A 12,323-nucleotide genomic window follows, 5' to 3' on the forward strand; every position below is an offset into this window, starting at 1 on the left:
AATGTAAAAGTGACATTCAGCCAAGAAGCAGACAACAGCCTGTGTCAAAATAACCTTAGAGTGACTCAACTTTCAATAGCTGATGGGTTAATCGCTTACTAGTGCAGGTATGCTACTGTAAAGTCAGGTTGGTTGTAGTTCAGATTATTTAAGTATGTATGTGATGTAACGTAAGAAGGATTGATCAGGTCCAGACTGAGAAACCAGCAGTCTTGAGTCTTTTAAAGCCTGTAAGCCTGTTGGGTTGGTTTCAGCAGCCCCTTGAAATGATCTGATAATGATAGCCTAAAGATTAGACAGATGATAGGTCCAGGTGTGTGTGTGTGTGTATGTGTGTGTGTGTGTGTGTGTGTGTGTGTGTGTGTGTGTTTATGTGTGTGCGTGCATGCTTTGAGTGAAAGCTGATGACAGCTCGGGACTCATCTTTTGAGGATAGAGGGGAGAATGAAAGGATGTAGGGAGGCATGGAAAGATAGACCGAAAGAGGAGTGTTAATGTTCTAGGGCCTGAGGGTCTGATTTTAGCTGTGCCCTTGAGACTGACTGTGCATGTGTGCGAGTCTGTGTGTGTGTGTGTGTGCGAGAGAGAGAGAGAGAGTGATAGAGAGACAGAGACGGATAGATTCCTGTATGCAAGTGAGGGAGGGAGTGTCTGTGAAGATGCGCTTCAGCAGGCTCCACTGTGACGGATTTTGATTACAAATTACCCTCCTACTGAAAAGCCTTGTTGTCATTCTCCTGCATCCACATAAAGATATACTGCCACTCTCATAAACCAAGCTAGAAATCACCACAAACATGCGTGTGTGTGTGCACACATATTGATCCAGGTTGACAGACACACACACCCTCGCACTCAGTCGAGCCCTCTGGAGTATTATCATGCGACTGTGCCCATTCATCCAAGGAATTAAGAGTCACTCCGCACAGAAAATGAATAAAAGCCAGACGATCAATCAGTCATTGAATAAAGCTACTAGGTACATCAATCTAGGTGACTTTCCGTTGCTGATGGTGACCCCACTCTTTCTCCTCCCCACCTCTACCCAGAGTTTGTCATTTATCATCTCTAACTACCCATCCATCCCGTGATGGACGGGGCGGAAGCAGAGCGCGATGGAGGAGGAAGGGTTGGTTCAGTCTAGACCCATGAATCACTCGTCCATGCTGCTCAGAGAGATGCTGTGTGATCGTTCTGCCCCACTTAAACACACAAACTCGTAGTCACGCATACACACACGCACCCACACACACACACACACACACACACACCACTCCAGAGGCCCACTTCCACAGTGACAGCTGGGCTATAGACTGCGGCCTGTATGTGCAGAACTGTAATATGAGGTCAACCAAGTGAGGCTCTCAGTCACAAAGTGTCGCATCACCGTTAACCTACTATACTTCGGACTCAATCACACTATCACTGTCTTCAGATGCAGCCACCGTCAGCCTGCCCCACTTGCACTAGTACAGCGGGTTGGATCCCATGTAGACTGGAGTGAGAAGCTACCGTTGGGCGGCTCACGGCACGGACAAGCATATACACACAGAAACAGAAACAGAAACACACACATACAGTACATACAAGTTAAGATACAGTCACGTAGTGTCACTATAGGTAGAAGTCAGACTTCTTCTCCCTGTCTTTAAAGGGGAATACCCTTAAACTGCAGAATTCACATGTTATTCCCATGGACAGTTCACTTAATGTTTGTGAAGAGGACCAGAAGCAGGTCTCTGATCTGTAAGGGTATTTGGTCAATTAGAGTGAAACTGACTTTGTGGACTCAAATTCATTCTTAGCTTTTACATTCAGATGATATCATTTTATCATAAGTGCTGTGACCCAGAACATGTACTTTGCCAGGGTCACCAACCATTTCTGTTCAGATTCTGGCTGTAGGAAACAGCAGTGAATGTTCACTTAGTACAACTGAGTTGCATTAGAGCAAAGGAAAATCATATTCTAATACTGAAATTTAATGGTATTCCCCTTTATTGTTGTAGTGTAGATAAGGCATCACTCTCTTTGTGACCCCCAATTCCTTCTTGTGTGTTTTGTGTACATGTATGTGTGTGTGTGTGTGTGTGCATGTGTGAATGTGTGCGTGTGTGTTCACATGTGTGTCCCTTTCACATGACCCAGGGTCAGTGCATGTCTTTTTATAATGATCATTTATAAGGTGATTCTCAAGAGCACTTCATGTAGGTACATCCGCCCACCCAGAGAACCCAGCTCCATAGAGTATCTGTGCTGCGATGGGCAGTGTGTGTGTGTGTGTGTGTGTGTGTGTGTGTGTGTGTGTGTGTGTGTGTAGTTGTGGGGTGTTATTGCTCTCAATAATCTCAGAGGTCATTCTGTAGTCCTGAAGTGAAGGCATATTCCTCCTTATTGCTCTCTGTCTCTGTCTATCTGTCTGTCTCTCTCTCTCTCTCTCTCTCTCACACACACACACACACACACACAAAAGCACACACACACACACACACACACACACACACACGCACACACACGCACGCTTTCTGTCCAGTGTGTTGGGGAGCATATTGCATCAATATCTAAACCTGTAACAAAGAGAGACAGTCAGATCACGGTTCATAACAGAGCCTTTGGTCTCAGTGTCCTCTCATCTCTTCTTCTCCTTCTTCCTCATTGTCCTCTCGCTCCCCGCCGTTTCTCTTCTCCCCGCTTCTCGTCATGCTATCCCTTCCACGATCCTCCTCCTGTTGCTTCTCATCAGTCAGTCTGTCAGACTTGCATGCCAGGCTTGCTCAGATCCCCGTTCCCCTGGTTCCCTCCTCCTCCTCCTCCTCCGCCCATCCCTCCTCTGTCGTCCTCGTCGTCGCTGTCCAGCTGCTCGCTCTTCCTCTTGCTGTAGCGCTCGTACAGCACCATGAGCACGCCCATCACCCAGGCCGACACCGTGCCGGCCGAGAAGATGACGAAGCCGATGGCGATGAAGAAGAGGTAGTCCCAGTAGCCCAGGCCCTGGTGGCAGTCCGCTCGCAGCTGCATGCCGACCTCCGCCAGCCGCTGGCCCGCCAGCTCCGGGGGACCCTGACACACCGTCTGGCCCTCGTCTGGAGGGAGGGAGAGGAGAGACGGTAGGAAGAGGAGGAGGAGGGAGAGGAAGAGTAGGAGGAAGGGAAGGGGCAACAGAGGTGGATGAGAGAGGGGGAGGTGGAGTGGGAAGAGAAAAAGGTGGAAGAGAAAGGGCAAGTTGAAAAGTAAAGGGAGAGGGAGGAGGAGATGGAGGGTGAGGGTGGATTAATGAGGAAAGATAGAGAATAAAGGAGGAGAGGCAGAGAATAGCCGGTGTGTATGGTTGAAGACGGAGGGCAGGAGATAGAGATAGAGAAAGGAGAGAAGGGAGAGAGGGAGAGGAGACAGAGGGGAGAGAATGTAATTACGACAGAGAAAAAGGCATACGTGAACAAAAGGCAGGAGGCATGCACACACACACACACACACACACACACACACACACACAGGCGCTAACAATACAGTGATAACCTTTGTGATAAATGATCCCTTGAGACTCTATAGATTTCCTCTGGGCAATGTAGGTCTTAGGTGTCTAGGACAAAGCAACATTGTTATGCCACACACACACACACACACACACACGCACACAAAAGAAGGTGACCAGACTAGACAAAATTGCAAAAATCCCCCCACCCTCCCCTAACCCCGCCACACGCACATTATTACACACAAACAAATCTCTCTGAATAGCACCAACAAGATAAAGAGAGGAATGTTTTCCCTGACAAAACATCTGCTGTTGTTAATGAGGAATATGATAATCAGTAGGGACAAATTAAACAGTCGACCACACGGAGACAGAGAGGCGAAAGGAGGCAGAGAGAGAGACACAGACATGCAAACTCACTTGGAATACAGTATGGTGTTTAATATACAGGGCAGAATTATCTACACAGCGGTTTTACTCTGTCCCTATTAAAAGAAAATGTAATAATACTGTGATACTTCATTGATCCCTGTAGGGAAATTGTCTTTTTGCTTGAGAGGTCAAAGGTCAGAGTTCGTTACAGAACAGCAGTCCTGCAGCTGGTAGGGACTCAGTGTTTTGCTCAAGGACACTTCAGCAGGACGGATATTTGACAAACATACATGCGGACGGCCTCCCTACTCTCCACGCTACCCCGCTTTTTCCCCCTGCCACCGTGACTTTGCAGCATTAGCATATAGCACCATCTATATTAATTAGCATGAATGCAGTGCGCTATAAAGAGAAAGAGGGGGGGGAGGGCTTGCTCTGTATGTATCTAATGGTCTGATCAGAGACAAGAGGAAAACAGGATATGTGCTGCTCTCTATCACTTCATCTCTCGTTGCCTAATTCCCATGCTCCTTCGCTCCCTCTCTCCCTGCCTGCTTAATTGCGCTTGTCCTCTCTAAAAAGGAAAGAAGGGAATTTTTTCAAGCTGTGAACAATGAGAGAGATGAGAGAGTCAAAAGAAAAGAGAGAGAGAGACAGACCGACGGAGACAGACGCACCGACAGGCGGCACTTTTCAAGCTGTGAACAAGAGAGACGGAGATGACAGCGAGAAAACAGAGACAGATAGGGAGACAGACAAACAAGCGCACAGACAGAGAGAGCAGTGGGGAAAAGAGTACAGAGAAGGAAGCAGAGGCTTATTCACACACACACACACACACACACACACACACACACACATACAGAGGCACAGACACAGCGAGTCTGACCTCAGAAGAGAGATAGATGTTGAGAGGAGGGAAGGAGCAGAGAAGGAAGAGAGAACTGTATCTGGCTGCGAGCTGCAGTCCTCTCTGCTTATGGATTGTTGCAGTTAACAATGTTAATTAAACTGCACTCATCTACCAATAAAGCCAAAGGTCTGAACAAGGAAATGAGTGATGGGGGGAGGAGGGCGAGAATGGCCCGATATGATCTATATATTTCCCAGACTCCTTGCCAGAGCTTCACAGAGCAGCAGCAGCTCGAGGGAACAGATAGAACAAGAAAGTTGTCAGACGATGGCTGACGAAACTAAAGCAGCTTTACCGCTGCGCTATACTCCACAGTTTGGCATCGTTTTCTCTACATACATAACACAAATAAACCCAAATCCGCCTTAAATGTTCTATTTTGATAGTTAACTCCCTGAACTAACCCCATCCTAACCCTAAAACAGATTAGTCCAATGATTGGATTACTCCTAAGCATTACCTAACGTGAATAATCTGTGGCAACATATTTGAATGTTCACTTTCAAAATACAAATGTTGTTATTTTGCAGTTCTCTGATGAACCAAATCTGAAGCTTTGCTCCTTATCATTTCCAGCCATAGGCTATTTTTAGTTCTTCTTATTTATTTTCATTTGGTCTTATCTGTGTTGTGAAGGGGTTTATGGCCAAAGTAAAGTGTCAAAACTTTTTTTATGAGAATTATTTTTGTACACGAGAGGATGATTTACAAATGACTGTTAATAAACTCTTGTTAAAGGTTGTTACTTTGTGATTGCTTACCCACTGAAAGTGAAAGCTAATTGTGGCAACATCGGAAACGGATTGCCTCACTTTATCCAGGTAACCATAGCTTGAATTTGCAGATTAAACCATGTTGAGATAAATAGCATTTAGGAAATTACTTGGTATAACAAAGTTATTTAAATTGATAATACTTACAAGTCTAAGATAATTGAAGGTCCAAGAGTAAATTGACTTATAATCATTCAAGAAACTAGAAGATCTATCTCATACTTTACGCTAAAACAATCTGTTCACTCATTAGGTTTATTTTGGCTGTTAAATTTACTGGATAAAAGTGAGGCAATCGGTTTCCAAACTTTTTTCAAGTAAACTGAACATGTTAGAATTTACAGTGATATGCCTGTTAGGCCTCATGATGAACTCTGTCTGCCCTCGGTGCTAAATGCTCATTTCACCAACTTGTTGTTTTTAAAGGGGAAATAAATAAGGTTTTCACTGCCCCATAACAGAAAATGATCACGACATATATATCGGGGGGGGTTGATAGGGTTGTTGATCAATACCAGTGATGACTCAAGGATTATTTGGCCAGGTGCTGACATTTCTGGCTTTCAAAACTCACTTTCTGACCCGTTCTCAGTTTTGGAACAAAAGCGAACACACACACACACACACACACACACACACACACACACACACACACACACACACACACACACACACACACACACCCATTACTCTCTCCATGCGTTTTCAAATGGAGGATGGTGCTTGGAGTGACAAAAGCAATTATTATTACATTATTATTATTTTGCATCGTGATATATTAAATCTTCACTAGACATTTCTGTTGGATCTCTAATTAGATCTCTAATTAGCTAGCTTGTCTCTATTGTGAAAAGTCAACTTCACTGTTTGTGTCAATTGTCAATTACAGGCCACCGTAGCTCAAGGGGGCAGGTGGGAGAGGTAGAGGCTTTTTCTGAGACTGGCGTAGGAGGAGAGAAGATCTTCTGATGTTGCAATTCCTGCCAGTCCTAGAGTCATAGATTACTTACCGTAGTACCACTATAAGGACTGTTGAAGGCTGTATTGTCTATCTATGGGAATTTGTGATCTGTTGGAGGGTGTGTGTGTGTGTGTGTATGTGTGTGTGTGTGTGTGCCAGGCAGGTCCTGTGAGGTTATTACAGGTCAGGATTACGCCCACTATCCAGGGAATTACAGAACGTAGATGAGATAGTTATTATAGTGTGTGCATGTGTCTATCTGTGTCTGTTTATGCGTGTGTGTGTGTGTGCGTGTGTGTGTGTGCATGCGAAAGTGAACTCAAGCCTTCCCTGTCTAGGCAGAAATAGAAAGCGAGGCCAGGGGGCATTATGATATTGAGTTAGCAGGGAACATTATGCAAGTCATTACAGTGATTAGTGATTAGTGATGTGCTAACCCTCTGCTTGTTGCTAAGATTACTATACAATGATTCAGTGGTAACAGATGAACCGAGGGACACACTTAACACACAGTCTCATCCTGTTCATAACTGTCAGCATGGAGACAGGAGGTCAACAGAAGGGGAGAGGCTTCCCCAATTTGTCATTTTATATTCTCTCTCTCTCTGTCTTTCCACACCCTCCCACACCTTTCTCTCCCTTCTCTTTCCTTCTATCTGTGAAGCACATCAGTTCACATGGCCATCCTTGCTTCACTGTCTGTCACCATCTGCGGTGGTCTGGTCTGGCTTGCCGATCTGCTCTGTCTCATTACCCTGCCAAGCTTGCCTCAAGCCAGGTGTGGTTTTTTTTGGGTATGTGTGTGTGTGTGTGTGTGTGTGTGTGTGTGTAGTGGGGTTGCTGTCCATTACCCATACGATACAGCATTTCTTGGCTGGATGGTGGAACGGCCAGGAACAGAGCTGACTGTACAATCACACACAACAGCAAACAAGTCCCTGAGGGCCACAGGGCCTCATCTCTCCTCTCCCTTCACCTTCTCATGCACCTTTCAACTATCCAGACTGAACAATTGTTACTATTGTCTGGCCTCCTCTAAATAAACACTAAACCAAGGTTAGATTCTTGTCATCACAGATGGGGCCCGCTGACAGTAAGCCCACATTTTGACCCACAGAATTTCACTGAATGTTTTTCCTTTATCTGTATTAGTGCAAATTCGACTGTCTCCTATAGCCAGAAACAAGAGAAAATAGTTTATCACTTGAGAAAAGGTGACTGTGACAGTATCCCGGGACGATTCACCCCCTGCTGATCTCTCTCTTTTACCGTCTGTCTCTTCGTCACTCTGCGTTTTCTCACTCACTCTATCGCTCAGGCTGGAAACCCACTCAGCCGTCACTCTGGCACAATGTCCTTGACATTTTCAGTGTGTGTCCCTCTTTTTTACTGGCCTTATGTCATTCATTGAATCTTGTTTTCTATAATTTATGCGTTGGATAGGCACTTTTATTGAAAGCACATTAGAGGATAATACTAGTGTTTTTAGGTCCTATATTATAAGAATCCAAAATGTTCTATTTATCTATTTTTATAGATACACAATCAAAGATGATTAAGGAAGACATTGTTGAAATTTGATTTTTTGAATTTAAAGTTTAAAGTTTAGTCAGTTAGTTTCAGACTAAATCCAGTCAACGCAGGGTCCAGTATTGTGACTGAGTCTTCAAATTCAATCAATTTAATTAATTCAATTCAACTTTTAATTAAACTACATTTATTTGCAAACATCGTGAAGAACATTGTTCTTATCCTGAGTCACAGTTGAAAACAAAATCATGAAAACTGAATGATAGGAGACATTTAGTTGGGCCATTATTCCTGGTTTGTCTGCACAGTCGGTGTTGTTAGAGATATCAGGGCTTGTTTCCCACCTTCAGAAGAAACCATTTACTGCCATTCCTTTTTTTTACAGTATGAAAAACAACTTCCACAGACTTGAAAATTGCCCGAGCTAGATAATCACAGTATAAACACTGAGCCGAGTCGAGTGTTTTCATATCAGTGTGCGCATTACGTTACGCTCTGCTTACTGTCAATCACCTGACACCCACAGGAAGAAATAGAAGTCTCCGCCAGGAAATAATCCCTCAGATAAATCTTGCCTTACAAACTTTATTGTCACGACTATGTGACAACGTAAAGTTTTAAAAATCTAATTACATATGGAATGCATTGCAAACTGATTGATGACACAGACAGTAGAAAATGGGCTCTAACTCTAAATGACACTGCTATTCTCCTTTAAAATACCATGAATACATCACCCTGGGTCAGTGCCATTCTCCTCTAATTGAGCTAAAATTGATTTTTTTCCTATTCATTATGCCTACAGTGAACTAAAACACTCATGTAAACATACGTTATGTTTCTGTGTGTATGTCACTCACAGTATCATTCTGTAGAACACCAATGTGTGAGGAGAAAAACACTCCAGGAACTAAACTACAGGACATTTTGAGGTTAGTGTGTGTGTGTGTGTGTGTGTGTGTTGTGTGTTTGTGAGAGAGATAGACAGAGAGAGAGATGCGTGTGTCCTCTCTGTTCCCACACAGTAGCTTGAAAGTCTAATTGCAGCAGGTTTGTAGCCATGGTAGAATTTACACTTTTTACATGCTCGCTGCACTGCAGTTGCCATATTGCTCCACCCCCAACAGGTATTGGTTGGAAAATCCTGCAGTGCTAATGCAGGACCGATACCGGATGGAATTTATAATGGCTAACACTGTGCCCTCCCATGATGAGATAGTCTCTGGTCTAAACCAGACAATATCAATCTTTGACAACAAATTCATCCTCTTGGCCTGAGGACGGGGAGCGGAGCGGAGTTTAGCGGCTGCCTATCTGTCTGCAGCAGGTGGCCGCGCACGGAGTGATGTCACTGTAATATGGTAACATTAGCAAGGTGGTGGCCAGTAGTGTCAGTGTGACACTATGCAGGTCGTGTCGTGAAGTATGCCACCTTTAAATGACCATCCACAAAGCCCTGCAGCTCAGTAACACAGTGCAGGCCAAGGCTGTAGGGACATAAATAGTACTGACGGAAACGCACCCGGCACACCGGCCAAACAACCAGAGGAACACACTCATTAACAGACACAGACAAACACAAACACACATACATACACTATTTAGACACACATACACACCCACATACACAGACATTCCTAGAAGGAAACCTTGAGGACCTTGATTTTTTTTCCCCGACTTCATTCAGAAGGGAATGTGCAAGTAAGCAGTTCAGCAAGCAAAAATGTGTGTGTGTGTGTGTGTGTGTGTGTGTGTGTGCCTATGTGTGCCTGTGTCCGGAGCATATGTGTGTGTGTGTGTGTGTGTGTGTGTGTGTGTGTGTGTGTGTGTGTGTGCGTATGCATATGCATTTTGGCAGTGTGTGTGAGTTGCTCTGTGAGTCGCTGCCACTGAGGCCGTGCCATAGAGCCTCGGTGTCAAATCATCAGCTGGATGGTTTCCAAGCGCAGCACCGACACACTGACAGGGTGCAGGGCTCGTCACCGGCCTAACCTCCCTGGAGTTGGGGCTAACGGGGCAGAGAGGCTCCCGAAAAACATCGCAGACTCTTTCATGAACTTCTCTGTCTTTCCCACTCACTGTTTCCCACACTCTGGTTTTCACACACACACCTGCAAAAGAGCGGTGAGCAGCGGAATAACAATCATCCTCAGGCTTTTTGCGCTACAGCGTGAATGCAAACACACACACACACACACACACCTACAGTCTACAGTGTAGTAAACAGCAGGTTTAATTCGATTTCATGCATTTCACATACACGCATGCACGCATACACACACAATACACACAAACACACACATACATACAGTTGATTGGGGCTGTGAGGTATTAACCTGCGGGGCAGAGTACCAGTCCAACTGTAAACAGAACTATTTATAACCAGACTAATTATGCCAATGCATATGGTAATCTGTATGGTTGTGCTCTTACATAGGGGGGGAGGTGGAAGCTCGAGACACTGGTATCTTTTTCCCTTTGTACGTCTTTGCCTCCAACCCCACAACACTACAGAACTAATCACAGAGAATTAACCAAAGCCTACTGAGAACTGGTGAATCTTTGTCTCCACATGGGTTTGCTGATGTGTTTGTTTGATTGTCTATACGTGTGTGTGTGTGTGTGTGTGTGTGTGTGCAGAAGAGCATGCTTCTGTGTGCATTAGTGTGCAGCAGGGTGGTGTAGTGAGCAGGGTTACCGCCCTTCAACCAGACAGCCCGGGCTGAAGCCCCCATGTCGACAACCATCTGCCCTGCTGAAGTGTCCTTGAGCAAGACATTGATCCCTACCAGCTGACCCTGACCTCTGACCTCCCTTTGGAAGGGGGGCTAGCGGAAAGAGAATTTGCATTATTATTTATGCATACACATGAGCGTGTGATATGAATGCATAAGAGTGACGGGCATTGATGTTGATGTGCTCTTGAAGGCTCAGGGTCAGAAGAAGCTGCAACCTGAGAAGTGAGACGTGAGGTTTTAACTCTGTCTTTTAAGTAGATGTTTCATTAAAGAACATCAAAATTCAAATCTGAGACGTGGGGCTTTTGGGTCCTAAATGAACCTCTGGAGTGGAGCTGAAGTGACTGGAAGAGCGGCTCCACTCTTTAGCTCGCCGGTTAGCCAGCTAAACGCATCATAGTGAGGTTGGCTAAGAATAGCTGACCTTTTCTCCATCACATCCACTAGGGCTGAATAACACACGCCTTCACACTCCTCTCCGCTCAAATACGGCATTAGTCAGATTACCATCATCCTGCTTTCCATCATTTCTCCGTATGATCCCTTCTTCCTCTGGCGAAGGATGAGCGGAGAGAGAGTGAAGGTCAGATAGCAACAGCTCTCTCCTCTTCCCTCTATCTCGCTGTCTTATCGCTCTTGCTCTCTTTATCACCTCCCACTTTTCATTCCCACTCTGGCACATTATTATTTATTCTGCCTTTGTGTCTCCCTTTGTCTTAATGCTTTATCTTATTCTATTGTCCTTCAGTTTCTCTCAGTCTTGCTCTGTCATCTTCACACTCTCTCCTCTCTTCCTCAATTTTATTCTCTTGGCTCGCATATTGCTTAGCTGTGTGAACGGACATACCGTCATGCACACACACACACACACACACATACACACACTCTCACACACCTGAGCTACTTCCCCACTCTGCCTCAGGTGATCACATCACAAACACACCCACACAAACACTATCATCTATCTTGGTTTTCTAACTCGCACTGCAAAACGCACAGAGACGCACCAAATCTACCCTGGCTACAGTAAACAAGTAGGCCAGTTGCATTCGATATGCCGGTCCGCACCAGATGGGATCGTTACATTGTTCCAGCTGATTAATAATGTATCAGCTACCTGTTTTAAATTGAATCGATGTCTCCTTGTCATAATGAATGTTTTAATGCGTTTGATTGACAGATCTGGGGCACGGAAGACCGGTAACTCCTCCATCGTCTGTCTTTTTTCTTTTCTTTTCCCTCTCTTTTTCTCTCTTTTTTCTCTCTGTTTCCCCAGTTTTTCACCCCTTTCTGTCTTATCTTGTCTTTCTGTGCTGTAGTCTTTTGTCTCAGTCTGTCCCTCCACTCATGTCTCAATTAATCTACAATTCACTTTCATTAAACACAATTCAAATTCACTTTGTTGGCGTCAAAGGTGGAATCCTGATCCCCTTTCTTTCTTTGTTTTTCTTTCTTTCTTTGTTTTTCTTTCTTTCTTCCTTTCTTTCTTTCTTTCTTTCTTTCTTTCTTTGTCTGAACCCGTCAACCTCTGTTTTCTCTTTCGCTTTTTATGAATATTTAA

The 12,323-nt window shown here is 44.7% G+C and overlaps 1 protein-coding gene across 1 annotated transcript in view; it reads right to left on the reverse strand.

Moving 5' to 3' along the window:
- Window positions 1-2,751: 2,751 nt before the first annotated feature.
- lrrc52 (leucine rich repeat containing 52) overlaps window positions 2,752-12,323 on the reverse strand; it is a 14,199-nt gene continuing 4,627 nt past the window's right edge. The window contains exon 2 of the mRNA XM_071895697.2: window positions 2,752-3,083. Within this exon, the coding sequence (XP_071751798.1) occupies window positions 2,752-3,083 (332 nt within the window). The remainder of the gene's footprint in view (window positions 3,084-12,323) is intronic.

This window comes from Centroberyx gerrardi, chromosome 9 (assembly GCF_048128805.1).
Source record: "Centroberyx gerrardi isolate f3 chromosome 9, fCenGer3.hap1.cur.20231027, whole genome shotgun sequence".
In the NCBI taxonomy this organism is placed as follows: Eukaryota; Metazoa; Chordata; class Actinopteri; order Beryciformes; family Berycidae; genus Centroberyx; species Centroberyx gerrardi.